This window comes from Lonchura striata, chromosome 6, assembly GCF_046129695.1.
Source record: "Lonchura striata isolate bLonStr1 chromosome 6, bLonStr1.mat, whole genome shotgun sequence".
In the NCBI taxonomy this organism is placed as follows: Eukaryota; Metazoa; Chordata; class Aves; order Passeriformes; family Estrildidae; genus Lonchura; species Lonchura striata.
In genome coordinates, this window is record NC_134608.1 from 34,349,040 (window position 1) to 34,367,024 (window position 17,985).

The 17,985-nt window shown below is 37.9% G+C and overlaps 1 protein-coding gene across 1 annotated transcript in view; it reads right to left on the reverse strand.

Annotated features, from left to right (window-relative positions):
- COX16 (cytochrome c oxidase assembly factor COX16) overlaps nt 1–17,905 on the reverse strand; it is a 43,756-nt gene extending 25,851 nt beyond the window's left edge. The window contains exons 1-2 of the mRNA XM_021540750.3: nt 17,796–17,905; nt 5,937–6,014 (exon numbers count right to left, since the gene is read on the reverse strand). Of these exons, the coding sequence (XP_021396425.1) occupies nt 5,937–6,014; nt 17,796–17,855 (138 nt within the window). The 5' untranslated portion in view covers nt 17,856–17,905. The remainder of the gene's footprint in view (nt 1–5,936; nt 6,015–17,795) is intronic.
- Between the last annotated feature and the right edge of the window lie 80 nt (nt 17,906–17,985).

Below are 17,985 nucleotides of genomic sequence, written 5' to 3' on the forward strand. Positions count from 1 at the left end.
TTTGTGGAAGAAAATTAAAACCACACCTTTTCACCTTGCTACTTATTTCAGGTAAATTCTTAGTATCTTTGGTAGTCTTTCAAATAGAGCAAATACTGGTTTTTAACACAGAAGCAGGTCCTCAAATAAGATAAATAAGTCAGCTTGCAGTAACCAGAGTCATATAGTAGCTCGCAGTATGTGTCATGATGGAGAAGATCCACTGGCATTCCACAAATTTAAGTAAAAATAAATCATATGATCTGTGTAATTTTAAACACTATAGACATATTCAGAAGTTTAAGTGATTTTGGTTTAGAATTTTCACCTCATACGAAACATATTAAGTGAAAAACGATGCGACATATAGAAACATGACATTATTCATAAACCATACTAACTTATACACTAAACATTAAAATTACATTTTATTTTGTAATGCTTCTTTTTTCTGAAATAAACAAACTGAAGAAACAACCCAAACTTCTCCTGGGGCACAGAAATCCTGTCCAGATGGACTTTATATGCAAGTAAAATGGAAGCAATAACCAACAGACAATTTCTACTGCACTACTCCAGGACATGCCCATATGTGCAACTCCCATAGACATACCTGAGGCACTTTATGGAAGGACAGCAATAGGAATGTGCCAGCCAGCAACAAGGCACAGCCTTGTCCAGTCACTTGCAGATGTATTCCCTTTTTGGGTGGATGCTGAACCTCATTTAAACACTGTGCTGCTGCAGTTGCAACCATATGGACTCAACAGTGTGAAACTCATTGCAGTACGTGTGTGAACAGAGCAATGTTTTGACAGCAACACAAAAGCATTCTAACAGGCAGATACCACCTCTTAACAATACACTTCTAACAATGAGAAAATGTTGGACTGATTTCCTCCACTTTTCTGAGGCAAATGTCAGATGCATTCTTGCTGCACATAAAGTCTCATGGAAACTCGTCATTTATCTGCTCCTATTTCTTCCTAGCTATTTCATCCCGACCCAGAGCACTTGAAGTAATGGATCTCAACCAAGGAAATTTTTTAATACTCATATGAATTTAAATAATTCCTTTTATTTTAATTAATTAACTTTTCTATTTCCTATGTAAAGTAGAGCAGCATTAATTACCTATATTCTACAGACTAAGAAAGTGAGATAGGCAGAGAGGAGCTCTGTGGTGCAGGAGGTAGCTTAAAGAGAGAATCTGAAAAAGATGGATATAAAATTCCAGTGAGAACAGTGGGTGTTATTTAAATCACAGGCTGCTGTGGGTCTCCTGACACCCATTCATGAGATAAAAGACACAATATTAAAGAACAGCACTACGGACCAACTAGCAATATTCTAAACCTGTAACACTGAGTATAACCAACCAGTCAGCGTGCTTACACCACTGTCAAGCCCCAGTATGAGAATTGCTCTAAACCAGAAAAGCAGAGTGCCCTAAGTGATCATGTTAACTTTCTTTTCTCTTTCACTTTTCAAAGGACAGAATAATCTTCTACACACATGTGCTCTTTTTCTCAATTCAAGTCCAGGATTGCAAAATGAAAGCTACATAATTTCTTGAACTAGTACCTTAAGACAAAGCATATATGCAATAAATGAACATTCACAATGACAACACTAACACTTTACAGGTGTCAATAAGCAACACCTCATGGGTAGCTACATGCCAGTCAATTGGTTAAAAACACTAGCTAAGAAATTTTAAAGGCAATCCTCAGTCTGCATAAAGCAGGCTTTACACTCCTAGTGCGCTTACTGAGTATGCTTCCCACCACCATTCCTTTAATACCCTTTCTGGGTTTGCAGGCTTATTGCTCATAGTGAATGGTGAACAAACATGTCAGGAACTTCATTTTCATCTAGATTTTACCTCCTGGAATGCAAAGCAACAGTCATACATATTTAAATGCACAACAACAGATTTGAGGGGAAAACTCATAGAGGAGAAATTGAAATTTTATAATTTTGACTCTTTACTGCCTCTACTTTCTACCTCATTAAGACAGAAAACATTAGTATTTCTCAGAATTCTACTTTTGGACTACTAATTTTGCACTTTGCACAGGACAAAGAAAAAGTGAAGAGGATCTTCATAGCTTGTAAAGATATAAGCAAGTAACACTGTTGTACATAACCCACAGCAGGAAATATGTGCAGACTTCAAAGGTTAATCAATGTTTTGTTTCCTAACAAATTGACTTCCAGCCTTCTTAGAAGTGCTTCTGCTGCATATTCCCCTGGAGGAACTCATTCAGTCCTATCCCACCCAAAAGTCTGAGAACCTGCCTTGCAATGATACTTCTTCAAAAGAGTCAGTTTGGAGCTTAAAAACTCTCTTCCTCTAAAAGGTTTGCTGATGGGAGGAAAGCATAGACTTGTCCAGGTAGTTAATATAGCACTTCCCTTCAATTCTCTGCAGTAGCTATTAGCCAGCAGGACAGATCACACCCCATGTTCCAAGATTCTTATATCCAAAACTAAATCTGAATCAGCAACACCTGGAATGGCAACAATGGGTGCACAGTATATAAAAATAATTGATTGTTATACAGTAGAAAAAACATTTTCTGTATATTTAATAGAAATTACATTCTCAGTAAAAAAAAAAAAAATTAAATAAATATCTCCAATTACATACACAAGAAGAAAGACAAAGAAAAAGCCTTGTCTTCCATTTATGAATAAAGGCATCTGGAACAATGCCCGTACACACCTACTAATTTCTCCTCTTGTTAATTCCACATGGTTTTTCCCATAAGCATACCTGGTTTTCTGTAACCAATTTTGATTTGCATAAATTCTTCCCAGAAAGTGAACAATTACCTAACCTAATGATTTCTCCATTAATGGACATTTTGGCAACAACAGATAATGGAGAAATCCTCAATTAGTTTCAGGAGAATTCTGAGTAGCATAAACAAACATTACATCAGTAAGAGCCTCAGCAAGCCTCCTTTAAATGCAGGACATTCATTGTGCTGAGGGAATATGACTGATCTAGGTATCCTGAGAAGATGAAAGTGCAGCCAAATTGGTTTTTTGCTTTTGCAAGAGATGGCCATATCTGAGACCCTGATATTCAAAGATGAACTAAATGGATGAACTATCTGCTCTTTACATACTAACAGCCCCTCTTCAGCTGCAGCTCTAGGCTCTGTCTCTCTATCCTATGCATTGGCTGAGCTGCAGTCCAAGATCCCAACACACAACCCAAATGAACAACAGGACACAATTCCTTTCTCAGCCCCACTCCACCTACAGCTCTAGGCTCTGTCTCCCTCCCAACCCTAATGCTACCCCAGCCCAATGCACCACAATCAAACCATACTCCCTCAAAGGTCCAAACCACCATTTTCTCTTGAATTGTAATACTTTTATCTGGGATTGTTATTCAAAAGTCAGTTTGACATCAATAACATAGTCTTTATTACTAATGCAGCTTTTTTCATTAAGCCACAAGAATCCAAAGTGGAAGCTAGCCCCTCAGTCACTGAAACACAGACTAAAGAGCAGCAGCTCTACTGCAGTGCTGCCTTTGAATATCACTGGTGAGTGAGAAGTTGCTTACTAACGTGGTTTCCCTCTAAGCATAGTGTGAAGTTAAGAGTGAAAAAGGAAAAGAACAGGTACTTTTGAAGGCAAAGGATCCTAATTTGGCATTTGAAATGTATTAGAGATTTACCACAAAAGCATTGTTTAAGTCTTGTCATCTTAGCAGTTGAATTAGCAAGAAAACATTCAGGAATCATGCTTACAAAAGGTGACATACTGGAGTTTGCACATTCTTAAAATAAATATAATCGAAAAAGACAGGCATTTGGGTGTTACAAATCCTAACCTGCTTTTGGATTTGTGCAACCTCCATTTTTTAGCAGTAAAATGTAAATAATAATCCTACCTTTTATGACAGTAAGACTGTGAAGCTTAATTCATTTAAATTCTGTGAAAGTCTTCCGAGCTCCTTGTATTGAAACTGTTATTTAATTAAATATTTTTATTATTCTGAAGGAGAATCTGTAACAAAAAAAATCTTATTTCTTTTATTGCTTATTGCATTTTGCATGTAACTGTCCGACCCCCCAATAAGAGCACCAGAACACCTGTCCCTGTTCTGATAAGGATTTACAATATTCCAACTGTGTTATAAGAGAAAAGCATCAGGATTTTAACAGCATTTTTAAATTACTCATATTAATGTTCTTTTCTTGAGTTCCATGTACATTTTAAACTAGATTTTTTATCCTTTAAAATAATACATTCAAGTCTCCTTTGCTGTCTTATTTAGTGAATTAGAATGGCTTTCAACTCTGTTTTTATGGACATAGAAACAGAAATGAATGAAACACATTGCTTTGATTTGTCCATTTACAAACAAGCCCAAAGTTGGTGTTGCTAGTTCTGAGCCCATACTGCACTGTTTTTTACTTCAATGTCATCTACTTTTGAAAAAAACTGCAAGGAAAATAAAAAGAAAACACAAAAGAGATGCTTCAAAATTAAGTAATACTGGTTAGAGAATAAACCAGAAGTCCTCTTTTAGCTTTTCAGAGTTTAAGAACTCCAGGCTGAAGTAGCTTCCACTCAGAGCTTTCATGTACTACTGACTAATTCAGTAATGCTTCCTTTGATTATAAATGCTGGAACAAAGAGTCACATAGACCTGAATTAGCACAACTATTAACAGTGGCTTTCCCTTGGTTGTTGTCACAGTGCAATACACTGAGCATGAATCTGACCCAAAAACTAACAGAAACACAACAGGCAAATTTTTGCCCCATTGTGAACCCCATTGGTTGGAGAAAAACTTAAAAGGCTTTAACTGGTCCTAAAAGGCTAGAAATGATAGAGAAAAAGCTACCCAGGAGACAGCACTAGAGAAAAGATTTGTAAGATTACTCTCCCTGTTCTACAGGTTCTCTCCCATACAGTTCTGAGTAGGAGTGGGCCACACGGTGCATGGAAGGCCATAGCCAGGTATGCAACACAGAGAATAATCATGAATGATTCAAGTAATCTACATGATCTACAAATGCCTAAGGTTAAACAAAGGGTTTTTCCTCCAAACTCTCAACAGCTCAGGATCTCAAAGACTTCACCACAGTAGAAAGCCACAGTATCGAGTCCTGCACGACTCTTTTTTCTATTAAGTTGCATAGAGTCTTTAAAACAGCTTTGCACAACCTGCAAGTCAGCAGCTCTGAGACCAGAAAGTCTCTCTGCATTGCAATAGCAGACCTGGGTATTACCAAACCAGAGAAAGCAAGCCAATATTACTTTCTGCTAAACTGACATGCTCCTTTCACATCATTTCATATGCAATTTGGAACTAGTGTTACACTTGGAGGGGTAAGTAGCACTAGTAAGCATGCTATTTCCCTCAGAAATAGTTTTCATTTAAAAAAAGGCTTCTTATATACAGGATATTCTGACACAATGGGTAGAAACTAGCTCCTATTTCCTTCACAAGGCTTAAAGAACAGGATGCAGCACAATGTCAAAAATACCTGCTTGTCTCGGTCAATTCACAGCCAAGCCCCAGAAAATATTTAATATTATATGCTCTCTGCCAAGAATTGTTTGAAACCCAAACCTTTTAAAATATCAGTTTTCTTAGTCTAAGTTGGATACAGTACCCTTGTAATAACCTCCTTCTAGACATGCTGCACTTCCTTCTCAGGTTCAGCACTGCCACTTACAATCAACCAAAGGAACAAAATGTTTCTATTATTTATGCTGATGTTTTTCACATATAGCAAAGGATTCATCATGTCGCCCCCCTTATTGTCACTTACTTTGCTTGCTGCCTGTAAGACTCAGCTGTAGCTCAGGGCCAAGCAGTGAAAGACAAATCCTCTACACCAAGTTTGCTTGTCCTATCAATTCTTTAGAAACCCGCATGTAGGCATAAGGAAATTAAAAGCAAAGAAAATAATTTAAACTACCTTGCCATGTAGCTTGTGAACATCATATCTTATCTGAGCAAATTCACGGAGTCCAAAAGATCCTCCAATGAGATAGAGCTGAAAACAGAATGAAAACAGATGTGTTAGGACTGTTACGGAAAAGAACACTTGTGCATACTGACCCAATTTATTTACCAAGGGACTGTACTAATTTTTCCAACAAAAACACCAGGAGCTGAAGAAAAGAATACTTTAGAAAATAAGTACAGGTGCCTTCTTCCACTCTCGGAGCCTGGATTTCACACATTTCCTCCTTCACACAAAGACAGCTGCTACATGACTCAGACTCTCCAGGGACTTCCTCTCCTCTTACCCCTTCTTTTCCCTCCCCATGTGGTTTCCTGACATAACAGCAGCAAAGGAACCTTTACCTCACTGCCACAGGTTTTAGTCTCATAAATTTTCAAACTCTATGGGGAAGTAACAATGCCACGCTGACTTACTCTGATGTCTGTGAGTAACAGATCAAATTAAGCTTCTGAACAGACCATGACTATAGCTATAGTTCAATAACATATTATCACCCAGGCTAAGAAATCACATCCAGCACACCTATCCTTTTATTACTCCTTAGTTATCCTGCAATCTCCTCCATACCTGTGACACTTAAGAATACTAAAGGGAGAAATGGAAGGGCTTCATACACACCTAAGAAATCACTATATTACTCTTATGACAGAGTGAAATGACAAAACTCTGTATGTATTACTACCATTAGAAATGGATAGACTATCCAAAGATCAGGATAGACTATCCAAAGATCAAGTATTCTTTAAAAAGACAAGAGACTTGAAAATTAGGTTAGAAATCTAACTACTTTGTGTAAGAGTCAGGTCCCTTGCTACCACTCTGACCTCACAGTGTCTGCTGTTCTCTGTTAATGCAGATGCATAGGAGGCCAAAAGACTTCACATCTAGAGACACACATCTAAGGAAGGTGGAATCATGAGGAAGCTCTATGGACCTCAGCAAAGGTAGGAAAAAAATCCAAACCAAACCCACCACCACCACCGTCTTTCATTGTGCAACTTTGCTATTACAGTCCTTCATTACAGGCTGTTGCTGAACTGCTGTTTTCTACACACTGCTGGCTGATTTCTTACTACATATTAGGTTTGCAGCAATGGCCTGTGTCCAAGAATTGTAATAATTATGCTGTGCAGGTAGTCAAAGTGTATGTTTGTTCCAGAAAGTGGAAGTTCATGTCACTGTGGCCACAAGGAATTAGAAATTAGAAACAAAAACTTGCCTTCTACACTTATTCATTCTCAAAGTTGCAGGACTGCATTACTTCCCACCAAGCAGGTGAAATTACTCACAACCCCATGAACACTCTCTGCATGCACACACTTAGATGCTGTTAAGGTACAGACTGGTACCCCAAAACTGATGTACTTTAACCAAAGAAAAAGAAACCCTTCATCAACAGCTAGGAGTTAAAGGCTCCAGAGCCTCTTTCTGGCCCTTTCAATAAGCCTTAAAATCTAGCTGATAATAACAACAAATAGACACAAATTTTGCAATATGAATACCCAGTTGCTAGGTCACAGACCACCGGTTTCAGAAAGCCAATCAGAAAATCATCATATGGTACCAAGTCCACCAACTAGAAATATGAATGACCAAAAACTGGATGGCATAATACTTGTGCATTAAGTGTTTCAAGGGACTAATGATGATCTTGTAGATATTGAATCATCAAAATATTCAGTAGGAAAAAAAAATGTCTTACTTGTGTCAGTATTTTGGTAAGAAAAAATAACAGAAAGCAGAAAATAAAGTGTTCTACATGGTTAAAAAGAGCTTTGACATTATTCAAGATTTATTCAATCAAATCAGAAGATTTGTCAGATGAAGATACGGTAGCACACGATGCTAAAAATCTCAAGGATCAGACCGTAATTGAATTTTAAAATGGTTGACACCTCACCATACATTTTCATTAGCTGATCTTCTTTAATTCCTAACAAGTATTATGTTAATTTACAGCCACTGTGTTAATAAACTTTAAGGCCTAATGAACACAAATCTGAAATGCTATAGACAAGTTTATGGCTGTTACAAACCAGAGCTTATTGTCTTTATATTAGTATGTTGTCAAATAACATCTATGGCAAGGCAAAAGCAACTGCACTAGAAATGTTCAGTTATTAAACCAGGCAGAAAGCAGCAATTACTTGTGACATCAATTAAAAATTAATCTGCCCAACAATAAACGTGCATGGAGTATATCCTGCTATAAGATGCAATATGAACAATTGGAACACTGGCTTACAAAGCCATGCTGCAAGCTGAAGAGGAAACATTACATTCTTTAGCTTTAAAACTCTGTTATGTACACTACAACTATGAAAAATCAAGTTTTTGCAAGGTTGTTGCATGAAGTAAGTCACGTACTACTCACTTTGTCTCATCACATCCTACTGCTTGTTTGCCAGCAACCATCCATGACACAGTGCATTTTATATTTGCAGATAAACACAGTAGAGAAGTTGATACATACACCTCTCACCTCCTGTTTTGGAATTCAGGTTTTGGCCTGACAATGAAGTTTTACTCACAACACCTTGGTACTACTAAGACGAAAAATCCCACTTGGTTTGTGATGTACCTTTACCCCTCATACAGCAGAAGCAGCATAACAAGCTTGGCAAATTGGCACATTTAGCTTATCAGGCATTACCGATACACTTGCCTTTACATTTCCAGCACTGAAACGGCTGATTTATCTTACTGTGAAACACCAGTTAAGCACCATCAGAGACAAAGCACATTGATGCTGTAAGAGAGTAAAAATGTTGCTGAAATATTAAGCAGCATAATGCTGGAAGATTAGGACTAAGATTAAATAGTTTTGCAAAGTACAGGATATACACAAAGAATATAAATAATATGTTTACAAGCCCACTTGACCAATGTTCTAAAGAACCAAAGATGATGTCTGACTTTACTGCAAAACCAGACCAGAATCAGTCATATTCAGCACTTATTTAATCAACCAACAGCATGTCAATATGTCAGCTGACAGCCCTGAGCATGAATTGCATTCATCTACACAAGCCAGAACAGCAATGGACATCTATTCAGTCCATCATCTTTTTGAAAACTGTGTTCAAAAGCCAATAAAAGAAGGTATAAATGAATTTATGCAACTGTAATACTATTAAAGGTAGCAAAGGACTCAGTGACTGACAATGCATGGAGTAGAAGTACTAGTCTTGGCTTTAACTGTTTCCTTTCTCTTCTGTTGCAGTGTGAGGGAAGATGCCCTCGCTACCTTAGTTTCATTTAGATGTATTTACATACAACAGTGAACCAGCAAGAATCACCAGTCAAAATTATTAGAAGCAGGAAAAGACTCAAAATTTCCAGCACCATTGTTGGCTTGTTGGCTTTGCATACTCTGTATGTCTCACATAGTTTTCTAGTTCCTCAAGCTGTAAAACAGAGATAATCTCTACATTCTTTGCAAAATACTCTTCAGTTAAAAAAGCACTACAATGTACAAATTTGCCCAATGTAACCCAAAAGCAACAGTGAAGTCCAGTATGTTCTATCCACCAGTCCAGGCATAAAGAGACAATAGAAGCTATTCAGGATGCAATATAAATATAAGTTAGGTTGGCGCCATTCTGAAAGTCAGGATCAAGTTCACTCTCCTGTTAACTGAAGGGAGAAAAGCAATGTCACGTATAATAAAAATTAATTTTTTTTCATTGCAAATTTAGAATCATACAGATACTTAATGTACATGATAAAATATTAAGGCACCAGCATCTGAGGGATACTCATATTGGAAAGTTCATATATACCTGCATTCTTTTATTGTCAGGGAACTTTTCCCTTTTTTCGCTTCACAATGCAGGGAAAAAAACATTATGTAGTGAACATCATCTATCTCATTACTTGAATGCTCTCAGCAGATTAATGAAATAATAGTAACTTCTCATTTTTTCCTTTACACCTGAAGTTTAACTTGCACTAATTCACCAGCACTTAACACCAAAGCAAACAGCTTAACAGCACTGCTAGCACAACCCCCATTAAAGAGCCCACATTAGATTATTCCTTTATGTTTCAGTGAGTACACAAAAAAAATCCCTACAATGTTGTAATGCAATTATGCATGCATGGACGACTTGCATGTTCCAAAACAAAATGAAAGATAGGATGTGACATAAGAGCACCATCTGTCACATACACTCAGCAACCTCAATAAACATTTTATGTAAAAAAATGACATAAAATTCTCTTTAATAACATTCTTTTAAAAATTCTATTTGTTCGTGTCTCCATTGGGAAGCATGTTATGCAATCAGTTATAGATGGCATCAGACTGATCCCCTGAACCACATCTCATGATGGAAAATACTTGTATTTGTCACCAACTACAGTGGGTGGTCATTGAGGACTCATAACAGCAGAACCTGGACTGGCAACAGATCCCTTTTTTAGTTTCCTGCATAATCTAAAGCAACCAACTTAACTTCATTGGGTTAACAAAATAATACAAAACTGCTTCTCTGGCAGTACCAGCAAAATGTCATGTTACAGGCATCCCTGTTGTTAGAGAAAGCCATTCCTACTACAGTACCAGTTTTGAAAGAGATAATTACAAAGTCATAAATCCCTAAATTAACCAAATCACAATGTTTAGTGCTGGCAACACAAATCATGCAGTGGTAGAAAATGTTATGATACGTATACAAAGAAGAAACATGGTAATTTTCTAACCTCTTCTTCAAGACTGCTGCTACAGAACTCTCCAGCTATTCATCAGGAGCTTCATGACTAGATCAGTAGAGAATTATTTTCGTTTAGTTTGCAGTGATCACAGCAAAGAGAGTTTTGGGGGTGCCTTTTTAAAGAACTGTTAGATGTGCAGTGCAAGACTGGTGAAAGATGGCAATTTGGCAGTCCAGAAGACTGAAGTCTCTTTTCTTTTCCCTAAATAAAGTAGCAGGGCAAATTGCCAGTCCCAGAAAAGACCAGGCAAGTCATCTTAACCTGAAGCGCCCCCCTCTGCCAGCTCTAATGCTCAAAAGTTTATTTTCCACAGCCATTCCTGCACTTTGCTCTAACACTGAAACTGCAAAAAAGAAAAAAAACAATGCAAAGCCTTCTCAGAAACTTACTAAATCTTTTCCTCACCCTCAATGGAAGGAAAAGAGGGTCTACCTTTACTTCTTTTCTACAAAAAACGGAAATAACTGTAAGTTCACACCAGAGGTCTCCTTTGGGGGAAAACAGAAACCAAATCCACACATCCATCAAGAGTTATTTCATTCAAAGGTACATCAAGTAAGCAAATGCTCTGACTTAATGCATATGCTAGAAGCACACATTGTAGAATGGCTGAACTCACAAATGGATGCAATACAGCTGTAGATGACCACATGGATACCATGCTGGCATTCAGGACACAACAGCTGGTATAAACTGGAGCCAATTGTTACTGACTGATAAATCAGAGTGTGGTTTGCTCAGCATGTAGAAAATGTGCAGAGTATTAAACTTGGCCCAAGGTATCAGGTTAATTGGCTCAGTAAGAGAATGTTCAAAGCCATGATTTTAAAGATTGCAAATATGAATGGCTACAGGCCAGAGAACAAAAAAAAAAAAAAAAATCCCATCCATAACCTTTCGATCTTACTATTCAATGTCTTATGAGAAAACAAAACTTTTGTTATTCTGTTATTCTTATTTTATTATTCACAATTTTGTGTGAAATGTCCAATTCATAATAGGTTTTAAACCAAATAAAATGCATGTAATAGAAACCAATCTAAGAATAATGCAGAAGAGATAGAAACCCATATGTTCCTCAATGTGAGCATGAGCAAAACAAGGGCATTTTCAGCCACAGCATTGTCATTTTGCATTACATATTGCTTGGGCTGGTCAGACAGCAAAGGAATTTCACACTGCAGCTGTTTGAAATCCAAGTCTGTCCTGGCAGTCAAGCCACAGTTTCTGAACACCACCTTCATTTTCTTCATAAGCTCCAAAAAACAAAATTTCAATTCCTTATTAAAATTATTATTACCACAACGCACAGGTTCAAATCTAGCCAAGGTAAACTACAATGAGAAAGTGTTTACATCTTGTGGCCAGCTGATATTCTTGTTACATGTTAGGCCCTGATCAAAACTGCAACAAACTGAAACCTGCATGAAAGAACATAAAAAGAAACCACATTAAGTATTATTTCCCTATTGCTAATCCTGGACAATGAATGAACATTAAACATTCTGTAGAATAAACATGAATCTTACACTTTTACCATCACAATCCCTTGAAGAAGTGGGAGACCTAGGGCAGGACTAAACACACACTTGCCTGTGAAAACAGGCAAGTCTGGACTTCTTTCTGTTGTGAGGCTCAACAGAGAACCTCAGACTCCCCAAGTGCCAGATTAGTCCATTAACAGCATTAAATTATGCAAATGCACCCTTTATGTTTTGAAATTAAACAGAGGGAAACTCTGAAATACTAAAGAGTGCCTGTTTGTCACATATATCTGGAAAACTGTTCTCAAAGACTGAAAAGGGAAAATTTAAGGCATTAAATTAAAAGAAGAACTCAGAAGTTTTAGGACCTAACAGTCAACTGAAAGATGAAAATGAGCTAATTTAGACTGCACGAACAGGACTCCACAGAAGCCCATTCAGCCTGGACACTCTGGCTTCCACATGAGCACTAAGAGTTCCAGGGCTGCTTTTGTCTGGAACAGCTCCACACTGTGGATTCAAGCACACACAGATGAACAGGACATGCAAAGCAGAAGCACAGCTGAAGTCAAAGACATCTCATCATAGGCCTAGAGACCCAACATGTATAATACCAGTCACTGAAATATAAAAACAACACTCTCTTATTCACTGATTGGGAGCAACAACTTTTACATTCCAAAAACAGTTATGCATTTATTGCTCCTCTAGGCTGCAAATGTAATACTTGTGACTTTTACAGGCTATCACAATTTATCTACAAATACTAGAAGTCCGAATTATCTTCTCATGGATGAATGTTAATTTCTATTTATCTCCAAAAAGTGCATTAACATTTAAATGAACTGTTCTGCATATGCAAAAATTTACTGTAAAGTTACATGAAGTAATAGATATTAATAAAAGTCCTGCAACTCAGTATTATGAATTGTTCAAGGCAATAATGTGAAAGATGTTAGCAATAACACTGACATATCTAAAAGTGAAAAATACTGATTGCAGTAATCAGTATCAGAAGATAATGTAATAACAGTTCCTACTTACACACACTGATAGCAACAGTATGATCTCAGAATCATGATTACTCCCAAGAAAAATTATCTGTATTTCCAGTGTTCATATCATCTTTTTACAGGCAGATCCTCCAGAATCTGTGGGGGAAAGTGTGCCTTGTATTTAGCATACTCCAGGACTCCAAATTGAGCAGGTTTTTATGAAATTAACTAGAAGCGTTGAATTTAAAGAAATCTATGAAAATTTAACCCTGCAAACTTTCACTTTAAGTAACTCACAGGACAATATCATTTCACATATCTGTAAAACATTTCTGGGCATCAGTCCTTGCTCCCAGATGACCGTGACTTCATACCAGTGAACAAAACTAATCCATGGACATTTGGATTTTCATGCCCTGATGTCTGGAATTTCATGTCCTGATGTCTTGAAAAGTTGTTTTGGTTTTGTTTGTCAAAACAACTGGCTCATTAATGAAAGCCTGAGATGCCACTGACCTTCTCTAATGGTTCCTAGAAGCACTAACCACATTGCTGCAGCATTGTAAGGGACTTGTTCTAACCTGACCTTTTTTCTAGTCCTGTACATGACATGTGCTCTTGGCATCTCTTGACAAAGTGTTTATCAAAATAAACTTGCACTGTCCAAGGCACCAGCATAGATGGCATTGTAGTACGGTCTGTGCTAATAATCACTAGTGGAAATAGATTTTAAAAACATTTATTCATAGCAAAATCTTTCACTGCTCCAAGCTACCTGTATCTTCTCCTTTGTCAATACTAGGCATGACATGTAAAACACCAAACACAAGATCCAGAAGGAGAAGTAAAGTACTCGTAAAAGCAGTCATTACAAGGCGAGGGGAAAAAGCCCCACAAAAGCCCATAAAAATGAAATTAAGTCAAAATCTACAGCAATAGGCATGGAGAATGTTGTAACCTAGTGCAAATCTGAAAATCTGCATTACTACACACACAGTGCAATATACTTATTTTAGGTGTGCAATAAAAATCATCAAATGAACCATAGACTATATTTTCTTTCTGTTAGAACGTCACTTCAGATACTCAGAACATAATTTTTTTTCCTTGTAACATACTGACAGAACTGGAACTGCATCTATACATTCATTTTACAGTTTAGAGAGTTTGAAAAATCCTTGCCTAGAATCAGGTGGAGACACAAACACAAAGGTAAGTCTTGGGAAGTGCTGTGAGCATGTGAAACAATAGGGAGGTTTTTAATATGTTTTACATTTGTTACTACTTTGTAATTTTGAAATCCAAACTTGTTTCCTTAATGATATTAAGTCATCATTTAAACCTGTTGGAAAGAAATAACTTCCAGTAGACTTCAAATATTCCAACTGTACCACAGAGGTGACCTCACATGTTCTGTGTCCCATAAGGGATGCACCAGCAGCAAGCCAAGGAGCCTTCCCCTCTCAGGATCTTACAGAAGCTTCACTGCAGCAATATGACATTGATAGACACATCCCTTTGCTCAGGTAGAATTGGTTGTGGAATATAAAGTAGTAGAAACTGAAGCTCCCCTTTTATAATAGAACCATGATTGCTGAAAACTTGTAAGTTAAGCTTTATGTAATTAGGAAAGAGTTCCCATAATCAAAATAGCAAACAGAGATGTCAATATAGGTGACAAAGATTTTCAAGTTACCACAGGGGGGGCACAGCCTCTACTGCAACAGCAAATTTCAGACACACCTGTAAGGTTGCTGGGGTTCATCCCAACAATATAAACAGATGTTACCATTTTCAGAAATGCTTCGGGACTACCCACTTGATCACATCCCAGCCGTTGAGACATTCCATACCAGGTTACATCACTATCTCCTGCAAGCTTACTGTTTATGCCACACAGAGATACTGTATCTGCAAAGTTTACAAAGTTACTGAAAATTCACACATCAAGGTCTCCTGCAAGTTTAAGTCCTCACCCCTATAGTTTGATTGGCGCTCACAAAGAAACACTTTTTTCAGCAGAGAAAGTATGACTGAAAAGTGCCATTTACACATCTTACTCTGAAAGCTGTTGTCAGGATGAGGTTTAAAGATCAACCAAGAAAATTCTTTCTCCACTGAAATATTCTAAGAGTCCTAAGACCAAATGAACAAATAAAAATCTACCAGTATAACTTACACTAAAAAGTAAGAAATATTTTACAGATGTATTTTGTGGGGTGAGGGGTGTAATGAGTCAGCCATTTTCTTTAAATTAGGATCTCTTTAACCTTGGAACCTTAGCAATTTTGGCACAGGAATTTTTCATTCAAATATGCAGCATAAAAAGGCAAGATATGAAAGCCATTTCATTATTTTCTTGCCAAAAAAAGCAAACATGGTACTGATGAAACGTTCAGCAGTACTGAAGAATAGTCCTGCATCAGTCTAGAGAGAAAGCAATTATGTACAGAATGTAAGAATCCAACAGAAACCTTTGGTTTCAGTATTAGTAACAAATTCAGCAGAATTTAAAGGATTGCAAAGGCATTGCTCCTTCTGATTCTTTGCCCAGATTTACTGCCATTTTTGCTGTAATTGATCTTTTAGCACAATTCTGTTCAGCTTCAGAGCTGCCTTCAGAGTTCAATAGACAGCAGGGTAACTAACAATTGCATGAATTTTTCTTACTCCCTGGGAAGCCTTTGGGCAGCAAGTCAGAAACATTCTGAAGTATTCATGAAGGAGAATAATTTTAAGGCAGGGAGACATGAAACCCTGGAAAGAAATATAATAGAATATTTCTCTATATAATATTTTGTCTGGCAGAAAGAGCTCTGTCACAACAGGAACAGAATGAAATTAGGCAAAGTCAAAGAAACAAGTCTTTAAAAATCCTGCTATGACCCATGGAAAAATCTTGCAAAAACACTGGGGGATGGCCAAAGGACACACAGCACCATGGCAGAACAGCACCACAGACCTAAAAAAGTTACTCCCTCTGAGGACTGAGTACACAGGACGAAATCTACTTCATGTTTTACTCTACTTTTGACAAGTTCTTCCATCTTGTAATTACATTTCTGTTTTTTCACAATAATACAGCCCACATTATTTCTACAGGACGTACCTTACCTCCAAAAATACCTTTTATCAAAATAAGAATCTTATGTATCAGTTGAATCTCCTCACCTACTACACCAGTTAATCTGATATACTTATTATTAAAAAGCAGAGGTGATGTTTTTTCTCCACTAGGTCACCATCTCTAAGTATCTCTTATTTAATCACACGGTATTTTCCCCAGGCCTTCCACAGAGTTAAAATTGTGCCAGAGAATACTAAACTGCCTGATCTTCCCTGATTCTGGAAGAAAAGTAACAAGCCTCAAATAATTACATAAACAAAAGCACTGTAAGCTAAAACTAAATCCTGCCTTTAATATCTAAGCAAGGTGTAATTAAACTGAAAAATATTGTCAGAGCACTCATACATGAAAAATCCAAAACCAAAATAAATTTGGTCTAAGCATGAAAGCAGCACCATTCTGGACAGCCTCTCAGGTACACATGCATGCAAGCAGGGTATCTGACAAGCTGTAACACTGTGCATGATCACTTCAAGAAAGGTGTTATAGGCAGAGTTTGTGTGCAACAGCAAGGAACAGAGCTGCTGATGCAAACAATTTCATGTAGTTGTGGTATTATCACACTGTTTTGTTGGTCTGTTTGGTTTAACTGTTTCCATTTCTTACAAATACCTTCATCACTATTTCAAGAAAAGATATTTCATTAATAACATCATTGAATGCCTTTACTCTGGAACATTGGTAATATCCTTTAAAATAATGGCCTTAAACTTTTTTTAACTCTAACAAGTGTCAATGTCCTTCTTTGGTCCACTCCATTTTTCCAAGGCATGCTGCTGAACATTTGAGGATGACGACACTGATTTCTCTAGTAGCTTTATAAAAGTGTTGGAATTATCCTTTGCTTTATTCTTTATCCACCTTGAAATTTGTTTATTTTTTGCAAACTAACTGTATAGATGGATAAGGAGTCATGAATTGCACAAACAGAAACCACACTGGCCTTGGTGCTGCTTTTGTCTTCCTTCCTGAATTTTTATCTGTAAGTGCATCTGAGTTTTTTCATTTTCCCCCTATTGAACACAGTTACTTAGGACAGAGAAGTGCAAGCTAATGTTGCACTATCTACAGAGGTAATGTGTATAATAGAGTCTTATAATTTTGTTTTAATCCTTTGACATTATCGAGCTCTCCTAAGCTCAACTATAAAAAGTTATGCCTCAACACTTTGAGCACAGCTGCTAGCTATAACTTCAACTCACTTCACTCAAAATATTTCCACTTATTTAGATATACAAATTATCAGACCAACAGTGCCAACGAAAAGCTAAAGAAAGACAAGAAACACAAGTGGTGTTCCACAGGAGGAAAAAAAAATCAAACCACCAGCAAAATCCATTTTCCTCAGCTTCCAGTGAGGCATATCTTCAGCTGAGCTCCGGGCAGCGCACGCTCCCGCCGCCCCCGCCCCGCCGCCGAGGAGGGCACGGCGGAGCGCCAGCCCGCCCGGCCCCCGGCACCGCCTCGGCCCCGCCGCGCCGCTCACCAGCAGCGGCACGCCGAAGGTCATCGTGCGGCCCCTCCACAGCCGCCGCAGCTTCTCCATGCCCCGCTCCCGCCCCACGGCCCGGCCCCACCTCCCGCCTCCGCCGCGGCGCTTCCGGCGGGCCGCGGCTCCGCCCCGCAGCGGCCCCTCCGCCGCGGGGGCGCCGGCCCGGGCATGCCGGTTCCGCCGC